This window comes from Hemiscyllium ocellatum, chromosome 39, assembly GCF_020745735.1.
Source record: "Hemiscyllium ocellatum isolate sHemOce1 chromosome 39, sHemOce1.pat.X.cur, whole genome shotgun sequence".
Taxonomy (NCBI): domain Eukaryota; kingdom Metazoa; phylum Chordata; class Chondrichthyes; order Orectolobiformes; family Hemiscylliidae; genus Hemiscyllium; species Hemiscyllium ocellatum.
In genome coordinates, this window is record NC_083439.1 from 11,399,329 (window position 1) to 11,421,324 (window position 21,996).

General features: G+C 41.3%; 1 protein-coding gene across 1 annotated transcript in view; it reads left to right on the forward strand.

Moving 5' to 3' along the window:
• Positions 1-21,759, forward strand: part of wdr93 (WD repeat domain 93) — a 52,957-nt gene extending 31,198 nt beyond the window's left edge. Inside the window, exons 10-11 of the mRNA XM_060852851.1 lie at positions 864-1,020; positions 21,605-21,759. Coding sequence (XP_060708834.1) covers positions 864-1,020; positions 21,605-21,759 — 312 coding nt within the window. The remainder of the gene's footprint in view (positions 1-863; positions 1,021-21,604) is intronic.
• Positions 21,760-21,996: the final 237 nt, after the last annotated feature.

The following is a 21,996-nucleotide window of genomic DNA, read 5'->3' on the forward strand; positions in this document are numbered from 1 at the left end:
GACAAATTGAGAAAGGAATTATGAAGGGACTGGCATACCAGATTATTGGAAAGAAGTGATGAAGAAGAACAGTGAAATGTCAAGGTTAGAGGCATTACAGATGAAGGGATTTTAAACAGAAGCAAAGTGAAAAGGACGAGAGTAAATACCCAATTACATATAAGGAAGAATCACATGCCTGTGAAATGCTTGTATAGAAAACAGGAGATAGTTCAATAGCAGGAGTAAATAGGAGGCATAAAGAGAATGAATCAAAGAAATAAGATATTTGTAAAGCACAGAGAAATTGTGAAAAACCGCAGAGATGGAGATTGGACAGGTGGAATTGGAGTAACTGAACAATGCAAGTTACTGGTTGTTTAAAAAAAATACCGTCAGGATTTGCACATAAATGTAACAAGTACATGGAGCAATTTTAAAATCCTTGTGAGTTGAATAATAATTTCAAAGCCTCTTTGTAATATTGTTGCATGAGGAGCTGAAAACCTGAAATCTTTTGCAGATGTTTCTGATGTAGGTTAAAGTGCCACAAGAATGCTGCTTCAAACAGTGATCTACCTCGTGTTTCTTGTACCTTTGCTTCACATCTGACTGCTTTCATCACAGCACTAGTAACAATACATTTGCATGTTCTACAGTGACCTCTTTTTTTTTAATGTTCACAAACCTGAAGGTTCCAACCTGAACTCTGTCTAAAGTGCAGAGTTTGCATCTTCTACATCACCCTGTGCTGTTAGCAATGAAAGCAAGAGAGTGAGGGTATCGCTGGCACAGAAGCCAGAGGAAAACTTGATGCTGCATTGTGTTATTAACTGACAAGAGTGATATTTTACACAGGAGATCTTATGTTTTCTTTTTCCTAGTTTCTACTCATCTTTACAACTGGCACAATAGCTTTGTTTGACTTCACTGGCAAGGATGTTTTATGCCACTTCATTTTGCCTTTCCCGTATGTAACAGCATCACCATGGGAGCCAGTGTTTGCTTTTGACGGAGATGGCAACTTCCTCTTCATCAAAGGTATAAAAAATTCACAACTAATTTTATGTTTAAAGCTTTTCTTGGGTAAACATTGAGCTATTTAGACAGGATGCTTTGTGTTGCACAGTCAAAATAAGCCTTACTTTTGGGAGCTTCTAATGTGAGTAGTGAAATGTAATGTATATTTTCCTATTAGTTAAGTGAGAAGGGATCTACCTGAGGCAAACTGCTTACATAAGAGAAACTGGGACTATTGAGGAGCAACAAAGATACACGGTGTGGAGAATAACTGAGGAATAAACTCCAAGAGTCATAGGACAAAAGGAAGTAAAAAGGTTGGTGGACCTGACAGATCCATCTCCTTTCAAAGGGTTCTGCCGGTAATAATGTTGTTTTGTGAAGGTAGGGGTCGCAGGAATGGTGGTGTTCCACAGTGTGATAAAGTCAGGTCCATCACCTGTGAAGGCAGTTCACAGGCGACCAAGGAGGCTTACAAGCGCCATAGTAGGCTTGTTGGAAGACCACTTTGATTCAGCAGCCCAGTTGTACGAAAGGTTGTTACGCCACCTAGTCCTCTAACTTGGTCCATTTTAACCCCTATTTCACCATACTTGCATCTTGCTTCTCATATTTGTCATGTTCCCTCTGTTTCCCATATCTCTCCATGCCCCATCATATCCCCAGGATACCTTTGTGCCTTCATTTATGCTCCATAGCCACTCACACAGTATCCACTGTAGGCAGATCTCAGGAATTGTATGGTAACAAAAAAAAATTGAAGTTTCTAAGAATCTAATAGCCATCTCAATCAAACATGCTTGATTCTGACAAATAAAATTCAATCTTGAAACCCGTTTTAAAAGTATAAATAGTTTGAGTGGTCAATCTGTTGTATAGCAAACAATCCACTATTTCACTAACAATGTAAAGTCCTTTGGTAACCTCTTAAAAATAACAGATAAAATGTATATACAGCTGTCTTCAATTGGTTGGGCCAAAGGGTCTGTATCCGTGCTGTATGACTATGACCCAGTAAGTGGTTCTGGACCATTTGAAACTCAGCCAAATATTCATATTGAGCTCTCATAACAAGCTTCAGGAAATTCAGATATTGAAGTCTATTCTAATTGCAAAAGCCAAAGCCAATGCTTTTATCAAGCTCCTTTTTCAATCAGCAGGTTCCACTAATTTTTTTTATTCTAAGGGAAAATTTCAGACTTTTTGTTTCAGAGTTAAGATTTAGCCTGAGTAGTGGACCAAGACAGGCCAGTGCTCCAAGCAGACTTTAAGGTCGGTCCCTGCTTTGCTAGCTGACCAAAGTTGTGGCTACACGGGTAACTGTGAAGGGTTTTCCTTTCATATTTTTAGACTGGTAGCTGTGTTCAGTTTCTGTTTGAAAATGTTTAAAATTGCTGCTGGCCTTCTCAAGACTGAGCCGGTGCCTTCTCTCACCCCTACTTGCAATGGCAAGTTGCGATTCCTTCAATGTTTTGACAGCCTCAAGCTCAGAGAGCCCACCGCCCTTCATTTGCCAGTGAATGGGCTCTTGAGATTTCAATTAACTAACCAGGGCAGAAATCACCCAGGTGAGAATTCATAATATAATGGACTGGGATGTGCACTTGGCTTCGTGGTCTGTGCCCTGATCCAAGACTCAACAACATTGCCATGGATATACGAAATTCTTCCATCAGTCTTTATCCACAAGTCTCTGTCGTTAAATGTAATACCTTCAGGTTTGCAGATGACACGGAGCTGAGTGGAAGATGAACTGTGAAAAGGATGCAGAGATGCTTTGGTTGGTTATGTTGAGTGAATGGGCAAATGCATGGCAGATGAAGTATAATGTGGATGAATGGGAGGTTATCGTTTTGGTAACAAAAGCAGGAAGGCAGATTATTATCTGAGTGGTAGTAGATTGAGAAAAAGCGAGGTGCAAATAGATCTGGTGACCTTCAAGTAAGTGTGCAGGGGCAGCATGCAATGAAGAAGGCAAATGGTATGTTAGCTGAAAGAGTTTGATTACAGGAGCAGGAATGTCTTGCTACAATTGGACAGTGCCCTGGGGAGACTACAAATGAAATATTGTTTGAAGTTATGGTCTCCTCATGTGAGGAAGGATGTTCTGGCTATGGAGGGAGTGCAATGAAGATTTCTGATTTCAGGGGTGGCAGGACTGACATATGAGGAGAGACTGGATCAGGTAAGACACTGTTCAGTGACATTTAACAGAATGATGGGGGCAAATCTCATAGAAACGTAAAAAATTCTAACAGAACTAGACAGGGTAAATGTAGGAAGAATGTTTTTGATGACCAAAGAGTCCAAAACAGGGGTAGCAGTCTAAGAATACAGGGTAAGTCATTTAGGACTGAGAGGAGGAGAAATTTCTTAACTCAGAGAATGGTGAGCATGTGGAATTTTCTGGCATAGAAAGTAATTGAGGCTAAAATATTAAATGTTTTCAGGAAGGAGTTAGAAATCATTCTTTGGGCTAATGGGGTCAAAATGTATTGGGTGGGGTGGGGAGAGACCAGGAACAGGTATTATGACGCAGAGGTCCAACTCCACTGTTAATAAAAACCAAGCATCCAGAAAGCTCATGTCGCTTCATATTCTGTTAAATGTGAGTGAGTGACAGAGAACTTCTAATTTCCACTATTTCAAGAGAAATAACAATTTATTTTCCTACTTATCAAAAATACTTAACAAAACAATGAACAAACCAAATACCCTTTCTTTTAACTGAACACAATTCTATTAAAATGCCTTCTAATATCACACTTATTAAACATTACATTAACTTAGTCTCAAGTCCACACATTCTCTACCATTTCAACTTGTCTCAAGCTGTCTTCAACCTTCCTCCTGCTGATCTTCCTGAGTCTCCTTTTTTCTTTTTACTGCGAGTATGTTTTACAGGAAAAGGAACCTTTGCTAGAAACTGTCTTCTAATTTCTTTGAGAGCAAGATTTTAGATGGGCAGTTAGCTCTCCAGCTCTATAGCAGTTGCTCCTACTCTAATTTTGAAAATGTTGAGTTTATGCTTACCCACGACAGCTTAAATTCTTATAATTTAATTGGTTTCCAGGTGTCAAAAGAATAAAATTCAAATTCCATTGGCTTCTGGTATCCTGGGCATAATTTAAATTAATTGGTTAAGTTTGAATCGTTGTCAAACAGCAACCAAAACTCAGGTATCCATTTAACAGTCAACTGTTACATGTATCTATTTTGGAACAGACCATCTCCCAACTTTCTATTCGGGCAGCTGAGCCTGCAATTTAAGCTTACTTCAATATTCAGAAAATACTTTGTATTTTAAAGTGAACATACATACTTCCGACTTTGTCACACAGGTTACTGAGTTGGTTGATCAGTTATGATCACATTGAATGACAGAGCAAGCTTAAAGGGCTGAGCGGCCTACTCCTATTTCAGTTTTCTGTTTCTGTGTTGCGTACAGGGCTTAAAACGATGAATGACGACTCCTCCAACAGGGATGAAAACAGAAGCTTGTTATTTTCCTTCTCCTTGCTCTTCCTTTTCCCACAAGACCGTTGTACAAAAGTAAAAGAACTCATACAGCCTCCTTCACAGAATACTTGGGAAGTAAGATGCGAACATTTTCTACAGGAAAGGTAAGCTCGTTAGTTTTAGAAAAATGTAAAGATCAAAAAAAATAATAATTCAATGTTCAATTTCCTGAAGAATACATTTTCTAGCACCTTTTATGCTGTAAGATGAATACTACAGTAAATAGGACAGCAGTATGGACATATGTTTTTGCATTTTATTCTTTCCTTATTAGAAATGCACGCTAGTGCATGGCTTCACAGACACTGACCATCCTTTGATTGTCCCAATAACTATAGTTCATCAAGGGTGACCTTGTATTGGGAAGTTATTTAACTGTGGAGTGGGAATAATGGAGAGGAAGACACCCTACAGCGGCACCATACCGTGCTTACATACAACTTCAGATAAAGGATGATGATCAGGTGCAAAAGAAATACAAACTGATATTTTCTTTCCTCCATCCTTTCAAACAGATGTCAGTCAGTGTGACCCTGCTGGCTCAGCTAAGATTAGCAAACACTGCATTATTGGGAGGTGGTGGTATAGTGGTACTGTTCTGAGAGCCTAGGTTCAAATCCCACCATGGCAAATGGTGAAATTAGTATTCAGTAAAAATCTAGAATAAAAGGTTAGCCTAATAGCAACCATTGTGAATTGCCATGAAAACCAATCTGGTTGACAAGTGTCCACAGAGAAGGAATTCCACTGTCCCTACCTGATCTGACCTTTGTGTGACCCTAGACTGACAGCAATGTCAAGTAGTTGACTGTTAATGGTTGGAGTTGAGTAATAAATGGTGGTCTAGTCAATGGCCCTCACATGTCACAAATGAATATTTTAAAAAATGCCAATGATGAAATCTGAACCATGCCTGGATCTGCTTAGCATATAGAACATAGAATGTAGAACAGTGCAGCACAGGAACAGTGTTTATACCATGGTATCATTCTAAACTAATCCCACTTAATTCCATCCCATATATGTTCTTTATCTTTTTATTCCCTGTCTGTTCATGTGTCTGTCAAAATTCCTCTGAAACATCACTATTGTATCTGTTTATACCGCCCCCCTTGACAGTGCATTCCAGTCACCCAACACCCTCTCTGTAATAAAACTTTTCTTCTGTCATCTTAAATCTATTCCATCTAATACTTGATATTTCCAAAAAATTCTGATTAGCCACACAATCCATGCCTCTCACAATTTTATATATTTCTATCAGGTCACCCCCTCAGTCTTCAGTTCTCTAGCAAACCAATCCAAGTTTATCCAACCTCTCCCTTTGGCTAATTGACTCCAATCCAGGCAGCATCGTAAATCTCTTTTGCACCTTCTCCAAGGACTCCACATTGTTCGTATAATGTGGCGGTCAGAACTGCTCCTGATTCTCCAAAAGTGGTTTAACTGAAGTCTTATACAGCTGCAACCTGACTTTCCGACTTTTATGCTCAATGCCTGACCAATGAAGGCAAGTTGGCTGGACACCTTCTTTACCACTAGGCATTTGTGTTGCCACTTTTGGGGGCCTATTGATCCTTCTGTATGTCAACGCTCCTAAGGGTCCTGCCATTTATTGTATACTTTCCTCTTGCATTTGATCTCCCAAAATGCAACACCTCACACTTGTCCAGTTAAGCTCCATCTCTGTCCAACTTTGCAACTGATCTATATCTTACTGCATCCTTTGACGACCTTCCTCACAGTCCACAACTCCTCCAATTTTCCTGTCGTCTTTAAACTCACTAATCAGATGACCTACATTTTCATTCAAGTCATTTATATGTATTACAAACAGTGGAGATTCCAGCAGTGATCCTTATGGTCACAGAACTCCAGGCAGAAGAACACCCCTTCACAACTATGCTGTGTCTTCTATGCCGAAGACAATTTTGTATCCAACTTACCAACTCACTGTGCATCTCAGTGCCATACTGTCTGGTCCATTTACTTACTGAGTTAAATTTTATTTGAGATATTCTTTCGTTTGTCTAATTTATGCTTGATTTTGATTTTCATATTGTGTTTAAGATTGAATTCTCTGAAGAGCAGAAATGAAGAAATGACAAGGTGTTGGAACCAGCTTCAGCACCATGCCAAATTAGTCAGCGAAAGAAGACAGGCTAAATAAAAATGACACGTTCAGTAAGATAGGAAGAGTGTCACATAGATTGGGATACAGCAGTGAAGGATTTCCCATTCTGTTGTGTTTACTGAATGGTGTCTAAAATGAAGCTTTCAGAATTGAGGCACCAACCCAAAGCAACTGAAACTGGAAGTTATATTGACTGCAGAGGGGGAACAATTAATCCTTTATTGCTCCTCTGCAACTCAATATATTGATGTTCCAAAATGCTGCACCACACAGAACAGGAAAATTTGCATCAATTGCATAATTTGAAATGGTAAGAGTAACTGTGTAAGGTTTATTGCTGGCACGAAGAGTCACTTGAATCCTATATGTAACCGTGCATTAATCTGGTGGTGTTTTTCACTGACAACAGAGTTTTACACTTCACTGTCTCTTTTTAATAAATTGTAATCTTGAATATCCTATTTTTGAGTTTTCTGTCCTGCCACTGACTCATGCCTGGAGTATGATCAACCATTATTGCAGAGCTATTACCTTATAGTTTGTCAGGGGAGTTCTTACTTTACAACTGAATAAAAGCACATTTAAACAAAACCTCCCGTGTGGCATAAATTGAATTAAATTTAAGGAATTTTTGTTGAGTGCAGTCATTAATAATCTAAAGTAAAAATCTGAAGCGATTTTAATGTATAGATTAAAATATCACTGCATTTATTAAAGATTTGCCTGGAGTTGGATTTGCTGGAAGTGGTTGCAAGTTACTGGCAGAATATTACTTTTGGATAAGTTTACACTTATAAATTTTGCAACAGCGGGGGGAATGATGTATCTCAGGTAACCGCATGCTTTTCTCTCAGTATTAGAGCAGCTGAATAGATATATCTAACAGGTTATTAAATCACAGCAGGAGATTTTGTGATGCAGTCACTGATAACACTGCCTTTGAGCCAGAAACTCCGGGTATGTGCCCCACCTCAGGAGTTGATGCATTCATGATGTCACCAGACATAGAGTCATAGAGTCATATGTTGATTATCAACCTGTAAATCCTTCCATTACTCCTGTGGCTGGTGGTAAAAGAGGAGAGTCACCTGGTCAACCATGTATGCTGTGAATTGGCTTCTGTCAAACTATAACTGCTGGTGATTTGTCCCAGGTAAGATCAGGCCTGGTGACAGATATAAATGTATGCTTTATCCACTCTTGTTCCACTGAGAAACCAAAGAAAGAAGTTAAACCATGCACCGTTCCAATGGTCATGAATAGACTAATCTCAGTTAAGGCAATCGTGTGGTTGGCTTCAGCCTCCCTGTACAGTATTTAGTGAAATAAAATTTCTTAGCTCCTGTCAACATATCCTTCAATTGTTTTTGTAGTGCACAGCATTTTCTTCAGTTTGTGGGATGTGGGTTATTTCCGTACAATGTTTTGCATAATTCTGTGTGTAATAAGGTCAATTTGCACATGGTCTTTTGGATTGCTGCACAACTGTATGGTTTAGAGGGAACATTAACTCTGAATCGGTTTTTAGTGTGACCATCCATAAACCCTGGTTTGAATGTTGGCCACTCACAGTCCAGTGAAATTGCCAATTGAAATTCATTCCCAGGATCTGGATAGTGCTGAGAAGGCTTATCATTTATTGCCCATTCCTAATTGTCCTTTGAGAAATTGATCAACTGCCTTATTGAATACCTCTGTGTGGCAAAGGTACATCCACAAATCTGTCTAGGAAGTGCCACACTGGTGATAGATTTCCAAGTCATTATGGTGTGCTACATAAGGAGAATTTGAAGGCGCTGATGCCCCATCTATTACCCATTCCCAAGTTGGTTCCGGTTGTGAGTTTGTTCCCTTGATATGCCTCTAGATTGGAGGCTGGATAGTTGTTTCGCAAGTCACCTCCTGACTCCTGAAACCTTTAAATCAACTACATGGGGAGGCAGTGGCATAGCAGTAATGACACTGGGCTAGTAGTCTAGATGTCACAGGCTAATGCTTTGGCGATACAGGTTTGAAAGCACCATAGTTGATGGTAAATATGAATTAAATTTTAAAAAATGTGAAATTAAAACCTAGTCTTATGGTCACCATGTAACCACTGTTAGTTGTCATTTAAAAAATCTGGCTTACTAATCTGCTTTAGTGAAGGATTGTGCCATCCTAACCTGATCTGGCCTCTATGTGACCCCAGACCCACATCAATGTGCTTAACTCTTAACTGCCCTCTGGGCAATTATGGATGGGCAATAAATAACTGGTTCTGCCAGTGATGCCCATATTTAAAAAAAAACTTGCCTGGATGGTGCAATTCCAATAACACTGAATAAGTTCAACAGTGTGAATCTTAAATATAGAAGAAAATCTGGGTTTTTAATCATGTACAGTGTGCAGCTGAATGTGTATCTTCATAGCGTTAAGTGAATTGAATCATGTTCTAACCTAGCGAGTTTTGAGAAGATTTGGTAGCTCAGTTTGGATGTAGGTTTGCTCTCTGAGCTGGAAGGTTCGTTTTCAGATGTTTCATCATGATACTGGTAACATCTTCATTGAGCCTCCGAATGAAGCACTGATGGCATAGCCCACTTTCTATTTACAGGGGAACCTCGATTATCCAAACATGATGGGCGGGCACTATTTCGTTCGGATAATCGATTAAATGGCTTTCCTCTGAGGCTTGGAGTTTTTAAAATCTGCCCCCAACCCTGTCCAACATGCCCCCTGTACAACACTGCCCCCAATCACGTTGAACACTGCCCCCCCACCCCCAACATACCCCGCACCCAAACCCCAACCAACACCACCCCCTGCCCAACCCCCCGTCTCCCTCCCAACGCTGTACACACCCACCCCCTCTCTGGGGCAGCTGGACTGGACACCAACAACAAGACTGCTGCATGTACCTTTATGGGGTAAGTTTTCAAATAGCACACACATGCAAACACACACGCATGCACCCTGCCACAGCCACACACACACCTTTTTACTGCAATATTGACAGGTTCCACCTTTGCCCTGTACACGACAATGTTGGAGAGATTATCTGGGGACGGGGGGTGGGTGGAGGAGGGGGGTTTATGGTACACCCCTCTGTGGAACTCCAGGGAAGGTGTGGGGAGAGAGGGCAGGCAGTCAGTCTTTAGAGACGGTGCATGCTTAATCACTGTAAACAAAGACACGATCACTGTTGGAAACACATCTTTGATGTAATGTTTCCATCAGGACCTTGAGATCTCCTTCAGATAATCTGATTTTTGAATAATTGATATTCGGATAATTGAGGTTCCTCTGTATCTTTTGTGTTTCCTTGGGTTGGTGATGTCATTTCCTGTGGTGACATCATTTTCTATGATGTCATTTCCTGTTTTTCTTAGGAGGTGGTAAATGGGATCTAAGTCCATGTGTTTGTTGATAGCATTCCAGTTGGAATGCCATGCTTCTAGGAATTTTTGTGTGTGTCTTCTGTTTGGCTTGTCCTAGGCTGGATGTCTTGTCCCAGTCGAAATGGTGTCCTTCCTCATCCGTATATAAGGATACAAATGAGAGTAGGTCATGGTGATGAAACATCTGAAAACAAACCTTCCAGCTCAGTGAGCAAACCTACATCCATGTTCTATCCTATTCATTCACTGCTGGTGATTCTGAGAATGACTACAATGGGTAAACTATTGCTAAGAACTATTCAGCTCAATCTTCAAGAAGCAATGGTGCCACTTAAACAGAGTAAATATTCCTCATGGTTGGCAACTCACCTAGTGCCATTTATCTGTGCCCAGACTAGCAAGGGCAATGAGTTGGAAAGGAGATATTGTTTTCATTATCTTTACCAGCAAAACATTTACTAAAAGACTGGGAAGAGCTCTGTATAATGCTTATTTGGAGAAGCCCTGCATTATTAAGTGCTTGCTAGCCATGTAAGTGGCTTCTTATCAAGATCAAGGGCCTCAGGATAAAAATTCCCCCTCCAGCCTCCAACTCAGCTTAGTGCTGTCAGTCCAGTAAGGCCAACAGTATTCAATTGAAAGCAGTGCCAATAGGAGGGCTGGTGACTGACTACGTTGCAGGGCCCAGAATCAGAGAGGGATCCCAGGCTATGGGTAAGTGAGGGCAGGATAGATCAATGGGAAAGAAGGGCTGGGGATGTAGGCAACAGGGCAGGGTGGATGCTCTGCCAGTTGCCATTTGAATACTTGTGGCAGTGGAATGAGGCCATAAATGGGCATTATTGCCATTATGTGTCCTTATACAAGTCCATAGCCAACAAGGGTGGCCTCCAGGCCCTGGAGTTCTTCCTCTCCAACAGACACATCCAGTCTCCCTCCACCAATATCCTCCTCCGCCTCACCAAGCTGGTCCTCACCCTCAACAACTTTTCCTTTAACTCTTCCCATTTACTCCATATCGAGAGGGTAGCTGTGGCACCTGGACGGGCCCAGCTACGTCTGCCTCTTTGTTGGCTATATTGAACAGTCCCCCTTCAGTACCTAAACAGGCACTGTGCCCCATCTCTTACACCGTTACAATGATGACTGCATCAGTGCAGCATCCTACACCCAGGCTGAATTGAGCAATTCATCAACTTCCCCCACAACTTCCAGCCCGCCCTCAAATTCATTTGCTTCATATCGGACACCTCCCCCCGCGTTCTTGACTTCACCATTTCCATCTCTGATGATAGACCTGAACTACACCTCCTCACACCCAGTATCCTGCATGAACTCCATTCCGTTCTCCCAATTCCTTCACCTCCGCCGCACCTGCTCAGATGAGGACATATTCCACTCGCAAGTATCCCAGATGTCCACCTATTTTGGACAATGTGCTTTTCTTCCCTCTGTCATCCAGACAGCCCTTCGCTGCACCCCCTCCATTCCCCATTCCACTGCTTTAATAACCCCTCCCAACACAATAAAGACAGAGACCCCTTGTCCTCACTTACTACCCCACCAGTATGCGCATCCAACACATCGTCATTAAACACTTCCACCAACTCCAACTACACCCCATCACCAACATCTCCCTCCCCCCCACCACCACCTCTATCTGCCTTCCACAAGGACCATTCCCTTTAACAGTCCTTGGTTTGCGCCATTCTCCCCACTGACCTCCCCACCCCCACCACCTACGGCATGGAGGACTCAACATTGAGTTCTTCAATTTCAAATAACCTCCCTCCTCATCCCCCCGATTCCCTTCCTATCTCCTCGCCACCAACCGGATTCATTCCTCCTATTGACCAACCAGGTCATACCCTCTATCTATCTTCACCTATCCCCTCCTCACCACCCTGCCCCCACCAAATCTTTATCTGCAGCTCTCCCACACCTACCCCAGTCCTGAAGAAGGGTTGCACCCGAAATGTCAACTTCTCCACTTCCTGATGTTATCTGGCTTGCTGCGCTCTTCCAGTCTGCTGCCTGTCTATTATGAGTCACCGCAGCCTGGACTTAATCAGGGCAGAGGCAAGAAAGTGGCAGGGCCCCCAATTACCTTCCAAGTTACCTTCATCCAAATTTGCCTCGAAGGACATTACATTCCAACCATTAACTTTGTTTTTGTTTTCACAGATACTACCTGACTTGATAAATATTTCCAGCTTCTTCTGTTTTAATTTTCTCCGATCTGTTAGATTTTAGGCACAATGGAGCTCATATGACAGGGCTAATGTATGACGACAGAGGCTAGACATCACACCAGATTATTCGATTAACATATTCCGTATCAGATTCTCTAAGGCACTGAGCTCGATTCCACACAGTCTGTTGAAGCTTTGCTCTCTTATCGCAAACAATTAGCGTTCCATTGAAAATGCCAAAATAAATGTCAGTGAAATAATTTTACTAAATAGGATCAGGATCAGAAAACCAACTGGGGTGACTTTGGAATTTAAAACGTTAGATGACCTTTGATCAATAACCTGTGTATATTCATTTCTCTTAAATAGCAATTTCTTCATTTGTATCAACCGTCCTATTGTTAAATATTGATAACAGCCATTAGTATTGAATTTCGACATTTATTTCACCACATGCAAAATTACAGTCTTGAACCCTCATTGTCAATCAGTGAAGATGCAATTTCTTCAGAAAATGTTCTACTTCAGATAACTTCCTGCTGTATCATTAGTTTAGAATCATTCTTTAAAGTATTTAGCTGGAATTGTACTCTGTAACAAATGTCCTGTAGGCAAGAAGAACATGAGTTTGCTCCTTTGATTTCTCATACAGTGATGTTCTGATTTCAATTATGCATGCTTTTGTTGTTTGTTCGTGAGATGTGGATATCACTGAGTAGGTTAGTACTTATGACCTATCCTCTATTGCTCTTTCAAAGTGGAGAACTGCTTTCTTGAAACACTGCACTCTAGGGTGTAGGTACAGCCGCAAAGGATGAGTTTAAGGATTTTGACCCAGAAGCTATGAAGGGACTATGGTGTAGGTCAAACTCAGGATGATGTGTGCCTTATCAGCCCAAGCCTGACTATTGCCCAGTTCTTGCTGAGTATGAGCAGGGGCTACTTCAGTGCTTGAGGAGTGGCGTATGTGCTGAATATTGTCATACACCTGATGAAGGAGCAATGCTTGCCATCAGATCCCTTACCCTTAAGCTCTGAAATTAGCTCCATAAACCTTTCCACCTCCTCACCTCACTTTCCTCATTTAAGTCATTCTTTAAAACTAATATCTTTGGCCAAGCTTTTGTTCACCTTCCCTTGTATCTCCTGATATCTTGTAGTGTCATATTTTGTTTTATAATGCCTTTTGCAAGGCACCATAAGAAGTTGTATTACCTCAAAGGCACTTTATAAATGTAACTTGTATACAATTTCCTTTTGTGGATAATGAATTGCATGACGATGCTGCTCCTTTAACAAGGTTAAATTCTCCTTGTTTTTTTTCAAGAGGCAGAGGTTCAGATTTGTCTGGATTAAGGACTTTGCTCATGGCTAACAGAGCTGAAAATGTGTTGTTGGTTAAAGCACAGCAGGTTAGGCAGCATCCAAGGAACAGGAAATTCGACGTTTCGGGCCAGAGCCCTTCATCAGGGCTCTGGCCCGAAATGTCGAATTTCCTGTTCCTTGGATGCTGCGTAACCTACTGTGCTTTAACCAGCAACACATTTTCAGCTCTGATCTCCAGCATCTGCAGACCTCACTTTTTACATGGCTAACAGATACTGCCAAAGGCAATAATCAAGGAAAAGGGTTTTTAGGTTTCTTTTTTACAACACTTGTACAATGAGTGGCCAGTTTTCCCAGTTCAGGGTATTTTTCTAGTTTGGTTTTAGTGTTTTATCTAGGGACCTAGAGAAGCTGCTGGTCAAAGAGAGCTACTGTGAAAAAACATTCCATGATTCAACAGATTCTGGTGGACTGTCTCTCTCTCACATCTCTCCTGTAAGAATCTGTGTTAGAATTTACCTTTTTGCCAAGGGGTGTGTTTACGGGATGTTATAGCAATTTGGAATAAATCTTTGCGCACTTAAATCATGTGGGTTCGGTTTTCAAATCATTGTTATTCTAAATTCCATTCTATTTTGTTTGTGTTTCATTTGCCAGTCTGTAAATAAATTCTGTTTGTTTAAAACGAAGTGGTTTGACCAGCTCCATCACTCCTGGAATATCCACCTTACACCTGCTTAAAACAACTAGAAAAGTTAGGGTCTGGGTTAACTTCTTGAAATGTTCTGGGGGGTCTGGCCTGGTCCATAACAGTTGAAACTTTCATTTTGAGATGATATTGCAAATCACTTATCCATGTAAATGAAATTGTAGAATTTACCCACAAGGTGATATGAATCAATTAAAAAAATGTAAAAGGGATAGATTTTGCGAGGTAAAATTACTAAGAGATTATCAAACAAAGATAGAAAGAAGTGTCATAGAGTCATAGAGATGTATAGCATGGAAACAGACACTTCAGTCCAACCCGTCCATGCCAACCAGATACGCCAACCCAATTTAGTTCCACCTGCCAGCACCCGGCCCATATTCTTCCAAACCCTTCCTATTCATATACCCATCCAAATGCTTCTTAAATATTGCAATTGTACCAGCCTCCACTACATCCTCTGGCAGCTCATTCCATACCACCCTCTGTGTGAAAAAGTTGCCCCTTAGGTCTCTTTTATATCTTTCCCCTCTCACCCTAAACCTATACCCTCTAGTTCCGGACTCCCCAACCCCAGGGAAAAGACTTTGTCTAGTTACCCTATCCATGCCCATCATAATTTTGTAAACCTCTATAAGGTCACCAGTGACGAAGATTAAGAGAATATCTACTAACACCAGCCATCCAATGATAAAATAACAGGCTCAAGAGTTGGATAACCCTCGTCTTCCTGTCCCTACTTTAAAAAAATACTTTTTATTTTTCATTATTTTGGATTGTGATCTGAAATAGGAAAATAATATTTAAAAAAAAACAAGGATTCTGGACGGGATTGCTACACTTTTAAAAAGAAAATAGCCAGCACTTGTTCCAAGCACTGTTCACACTGCTGCTTGTTCGATCAGGGCATGTTTAGTTGCAGACAAGCTGGAATCAGAGCGTGAGTACAAAATAAGATTCCTCCAGCAACACGGAGCTGATTCGTCGGTGGAGTAATGATTAGTTGTGGATGACAACGGCCTTCTGCCTGCTAACAATGATGTGATTGGTTCTGAGGGAGCTGATTAGCTTGTGCGGTTGAATGATTAGGCAAAAGCCTTTGGACCTCTGGAAAGGAAGTTGCTGTTCGCTCCATAGTTTTACGAATCTAAAGAATGAAGATAACTAATTTATTTTCCCTCACCAGTTGCAACAGGCTATCACTTTTAATCAATATGTCAAAGACATTGCAAGTTGTGAATCAATCACTCTGCGCCTCTTGCATTCAGTTGAAATTACCTGAAGAGAGAGAGAGGGATCGACGAATAGCAAGTCTTGACAAGCCGAAAGGATCATCTCATGAATCTGTGATGGACCAGATGAGACCCCAACCCCTCAAAATATTTTAAGAAGGTAGCCTAGACCCTAACATTTTCTTATTTTAGAGGCAAATATAAAGCACTGTCTCTAGCTGCAATGCGACTGGTCAAACTACATCATGTTAAGCAAGACACAATTTTTTCAAACACTATAGTTAAAATACAACAATAGAAGAGGATTTGAATACCTCAAATCTATTAGAGTCATAGAGATGTACAGCATGGAAACAGACCCTTCAGTCCTACCCGTCCATGCCGAACAGATACCCCAACCCAATCTAGTCCCACCTGCCGGCACCCGGCCCATACCCCTCCAAACCCTTCCTATTCATATACCCATCCAAATGCCTCTTAAATGTTGCAATTGTACCAGCCTCCATCACATCCTTTGGCAGCTCATTCCATACACATATCACCCTCTGTGTGAAACAGTTGCCCCTTAGGTCTCTTTTATATCTTTCCCCCCTCACCCTAAACCTATGCCCTCTAGTTCTGGACTCCCCAACCCCAGGGAAAAGACTTTGCCTAATTATCCTATCCATGCCCCTCATAATTTTGTAAACCTCTATAAGGTCACCCCTCAGCCTCCGATGCTCCAGAGAAAACAGCCCCGGCCTGGTCAGCCTCTCCCTGTAGCTCAGATCCTCCAACCCTGGCAACATCCTTGTAAATCTTTTCTGAACCTTTTCAAGTTTCACAACATCTTTCCGATAGAAAGGAGACCAGAATTGCACGCAATATTCCAACAGTGGCCTAACCGATGTCCTGTACAGCCACAACATGACCTCCCAACTCTTGTACTCAACACTCTGACCAATAAAGGAAAGCATACCAAACGCCTTCTTCACTATCCTATCTACCTATGACTCCACTTTCAAGGAGCTATGAACCTGCACTCCAAGGTCTCTTTGTTCAGCAATACTTCCTGTGACCTTACCATTAAGTGTATAAATCCTGCTAAGATTTGCTTTCCCAGAATGCAGCACCTCGCATTTATCCGAATTAAACTCCATCTGCTACTTCTCAGCCCTTTGGCCCGTCTGGTCAAGATCCTGTTGTAATCTGAGGTAACCCTCTTCGCTGTCCACTACACCTCCAATTTTGGTGTCATCTGCAAACTTACTAACTGTACCTCTTATGCTTGCATCCAAATCATTTATATAAATGACAACAAGTAGAGGGCCCAGCACAGATCCTTGTGGCACTCCACTGGTCACAGGCCTCCGGTCTGAAAAACAACTCTCCTCCACCACCTGAGCCAGTTCTGTATCCAAATGACTAGTTCTCCCTGTATTCCATAAGATCTAACCTTGCTAATCAGTCTCCCATGGGGAACCTTGTCGAACACCTAACTGAAGTGCATATAGATCACATCTACTGCTCTGCCCTCATCAATCTTCTTTATTACTTCATAAAAAAACTCAATCAAGTTTGTGCGACATGATTTCCCGTGCACAAAGCCATGTTGTCTATCTTGAATCAGTCCTTGCCTTTCCAAATATATGTACATCCTGTCCCTCAGGATTCCCTTCAACAACCACCGAGGTCAGGCTCACTGGTCTATAGTTCCCTGGCTTGCCCTTACCACCCTTCTTAAACAGTGGCACCACATTTGCCAACCCCCAATCTTCCGGCACCTTAATCGGATGAGAGGTGAATATTGATGATACAAATATCTCAGCAAGAGGCCCAGCAATCACTTAACTGAATAATAGATACAATAACTATTACTAATTAACTGTTCCAATATAGTAACATCCCATAAACACACCCCTTGGCAAAAAGGCAAATGCAGTAATCAGATTTTTGACATGCAATCCAGCAGCAGAGAGAGAGAAAAAATATCAAGTGAAAACTCAAAGAGAAACCAACCATGAGATATTTACTGCAAATTCCAACCCTGTTGAGATTCCAATAGCGACTGCTTAAAACTAAACTTAAAAAAAATTAAAAACCTATAAATCCTGGTCTGTGAGAGCTGGACCACAATCTCTCAGGCTGCTTCTATTGTTCCAACTTTAGAAAAAATATCCAAGGCTTCACAAGCTGTTTACTTTTACCAGACTGCTCGGTACCTCTCATTCAATCTCTCTCTCAAAAGAAACCAAAATAAATACACGTCTTAAAGCCATAGCATCATCACAAATCCTGTTGACAGGGACCCATTGAACTGCATTTCCAGTTTTTCCCTTCACATATAACACCAATGTTTTTGTGAATCTGCCTGCATATGTCAACAAGGGGGTATTTTATAAGAGGGTTAGAGTTTTAGCTAACAAAGTTGTATGTCAACTGTTCATAAATATTTACATGTAGCTTGAGTCTATTTACATGTACTAAATAGTAATTCTAGCTTAGTACTGTTATCCTTTACTGGAAACGCTAGAAACTGAGTCCCACTTTTCTCAGAATGGTCGTATAAGTTGAATATTTTATAGAGAAATGCACAGAATTCTCCAATTTGCCTGATTTTCAGATTCAAGTTGACTGAATCACAGACCAGGTTTCTGTATTTGGCAAGAATTACTATTTCTTACAAATGGGCAAACTTTGGCTCCAGGTAAATTATTATAAAGATATAATTTGAAGTAGTTAGACCTCTCATCCCCATCTATATTCCCCCTCACAAACGCAGATAGACACAGACAGTAAAAGAAAACATGAGTGTCACAGACAAAGGGAAAACTGGGAAATTAGTCCTGTTCATCAGATCTGTTCAGACAGCTCTTGTGCTGATTAGAATACTATTTCTCAGTCTTTCTTCTCCAGATGTTTTCAATGGTCTGCAAGAGACTGGTTCCCATTTATAAAAGGTCTCTTTAAGATCACAGCATACAGCAACTGTTGAAGAATAAACAAACTGATATTCTTCTGTCTTAAAATGGCTATTACTGCAGAGAACAGAGAGATGCTAAGCTGTTGTCGGTCTGATGGCTGCTTCATTTCCTGCTCATAGCCCCAAACTCTTCATCTACCTGAGAACCAGTCACATACTTGTTGGCAAGCAGAAGGCTTTTGTCATCCATAACCGGCCATTAGTGCATAGACCAGTCAGCAACTTGTTGCTGGCTGAATCCCCATTTGTACACACCTTTGACTCCAGCTCATCTGCAAACTACACTCCAAACTACTGCTCGATCCAGCAGCTTATAACGAGTGTCATCTTGCTTGTTTTTTTTAAATCGCAGTAATCCTTCAGCAATCCTTGATTTAAAAACAGTTCGTTTCTCAATTTAGTCCACAATTAAAAATATGTAAAAATAAAAAAGACACGATCCATATTTTACAGAGACTTGGTCTGCTCTCTTTGTCAATTCAGATCAAAAAGACTGATAGATTTGGGAATTTTGAGAAGTGTTATAAAATCTTTGATTTTGGTGATGCTTCCAAGGCCAGCAGGAATTGGTTTTCAATGTGCTCCCCCAGTGAAGCATTGCTCTCCATTAGAATTTGACCTTTTTGAATCAAAGCTAAATATGCTGTCTGAAGCTTGATTTTTAAATTATCACATCAAATTTGGACAGAACGCAAGCTCAATTCATTCAGCTTCACAATAGCTCCAGTATAATTGAAGATCAAATTGAAGTTTAAGGCTTTCAGGACCATTCTAGACCAATTAGAAGTTTCACAGACAGCCAACAAGTCCGTTAAAGTGTTCAATGTCAATATCAGCTGTATGATGCCAGTGAAATGTTATAGTTTTCAATTTCTAAATGGCGTCATAATTCCCAACAGCGTCTGCCAAACAGAAGAAGGCACAGATCTTGCACTCACAACCCGTTCTCACTCCAGTACACAAAATATGTCATCTTTTCAGGTACTAGTAAGGTTGTGAAAGAGGCTTTTCTTGTGGTAGATTCAATGCACCAAACAATGCACCAAGCACTGAAGGGGTCAGACAGGCGGTGCAGGCTTGGAGGGCTGAATGGCCTGCTCCTGTGTTGTATCGTTATTTGTATCACCTCTACATATGGGAGGACCCCAACTTGTGACTCAGCAAAATGGAAAAATCACTGACTACATCAAAAGGTTTCCTTGGAAACCTGCAAAGGCAAAATCAAAGCATCCAAAAGAGCATTGAAACCTCCAAACAGACAAACTACCCAATTCCCTCCTGTACAATTTGCACTGCACATCATTGAATCAGCTGATTGTGCGTTGACCTTACTAGCCATCTCAGAATTTATTGAACCAGAGTGGAAATAAGTCACCCTCGCTCCTGAGGGTCTGACTAAAAGAAGAAAAGGAATATCAAACTGTGGCTCATGATAACAAAACCAAGAACTGTGGAAACTAGTGTTCTGAACCCCACGTAAACAGAAATTGCTGGAGAAACTCAGCGGATCTGACGGGATCTGTGGTGAGAGAAAAACTGAGTTAATGTTTGAGGTCCAGTGACCCCTCATATAGCTCATAATATGGGTAGCACAGTGGCTTAGTGGTTAGCACTGCTGCCTCGCAACGCCAGGGACCTGGGTTCGATTCCACCCTTGGGTGACTGTGTGGAGTTTGTACATTCTCCCCATGTCTCCGTGGGTTTCCTCCACGTGCTCGGGTGTCCTCACAATCCAACGATATGCAGGTTAGGTGAATTGGCCATGCTAAATTGTCCATAGTGGTCAGGGATGTGTAGGTTAAATGCTTTAGTCCGGGGAAATGCAATGTAATAAGTTAGGGGAATGGGTCTGGGAGGGGTACTCTTCAGAGGGTTGATGTGGAGGTTTTGGGCCAATTGGCCTCTTTTCATTCTGTAAGTCTTCTATAATTATAGTTGACTGGTCAGCTGAGATGATGACATTGTGGATAGGGCCAATTGGTTGCCTTTTCGCTTGTTTTTTTGTTCACACTACCTTGCCAAATCTTCACTATCGTCAAACATAAAGGAATATTTGGATGCCAGAGCTTCATATTGGCGTTGAAAGATTATATGCACAAAGATATACATTGCCACAACAAAGGTGGTGAACAGGTCACTATACAACAGAGTCCACCCTTTTCTCTATATGCCTGATTCCTATCTTCCTGGCCCAGTACACCCTTAGCTGAAAATATGTTGCTGGAAAAGTGCAGCAGGTCAGGCAGCATCCAAGGAACAGGAAATTCGACGTTTCGGGCATAAGCCCTTCTTCCAGCATCTGCAGACCTCACTTTCTCCAGTACACCCTTAAGCAAGGACAACATTCAAACCAATACTTGCGATGTGCCAAACATCCAGATGCACAGATTGTTTTTTTGAATGACTGCTCTTGGCACCAAGTTGAATGCAGTGGCCCTGTTAATTAGAACACTGGGCCTGAGGTTAATGTGCACCATTCACGGCTCCCATCTGATCAGTCCCTAGTTCCTCATCGCAGGAATTCTAAATTGCAACATTCTGCTGCAGACTTTTTTGTGTGATTATGGCGGATTTTATGTGATTATAAATTATTTAAATGTGTTTGAAAGGATTCCTGATCATTCCTGTAGTCTGGCAGTCGTTCCATCATTCAATATTCATAACGTAACATCTAACAAAGCTGAAAAATAGTTTAAATAACAATAGCCTTCACCTTGTTACTCCTTCACATGAGAAAACATCTTGAACTATTTATCATTCGTTCCTTTTTATTTCTTTTGAGGGGGGAATAATGAGTTTTTCTGTAAATTAACACATTAGTATCGAGGGCAAAGTCATGGCTCAGATGAAAGCAATGACTAGTTATCATTTTATAAGACCTTTCACATATTAAAACACCCCAAAGTGCATCACAGAAGCAACATAAGCCAAAACATAAGACAAAGCCACAAAATGACATCAAGAATCAATTCATCTATTGCTTGGTCTCTAGCTGCAGCTCTCTTTCAGATCTAGCACCTGAAGCAATCTGGAACTGCCCTGGAGTGGCTATTATTCCATGAAGTTCCTAACTCTTCTGCTGCAGTCCAGCTCTTTCCAGATATTTAATGCTTTTCTTATCATTGTAGATTCTGGCTTGTTTCTTTTGTAGTGCTTTTGAATGTTCAACTTTTCCAGCTGCTGAGTGTTTGCATGAGCATGTTTCTCAAAGCTGTGCCAGAAGACATCCTCCGACATGCCCTGCTGTCAGAAAGTGACATGCAGCAGCTATATGGGATCAGCACTGCTGCACACCATGTTCCATAAGAGAGCCCATACCTAATGCTCTCCATGGAGTCGGGTTTGTTGCCATCATCTTTTTGGCAGGGACCACAAGATCTGCTTGGTCTGAAGTGGAAGAGAAAAACCTCTGAGAGTTATAAAGATGTACAGCACAGAATTAGTGGGCGGCACGGTGGTTAGCACTGCTGCCTCACAGCGCCAGAGACCCAGGTTCAATTCCCGCCTCAGGCGATTGTCTGTGTGGAGTTTGCACATTCTCCC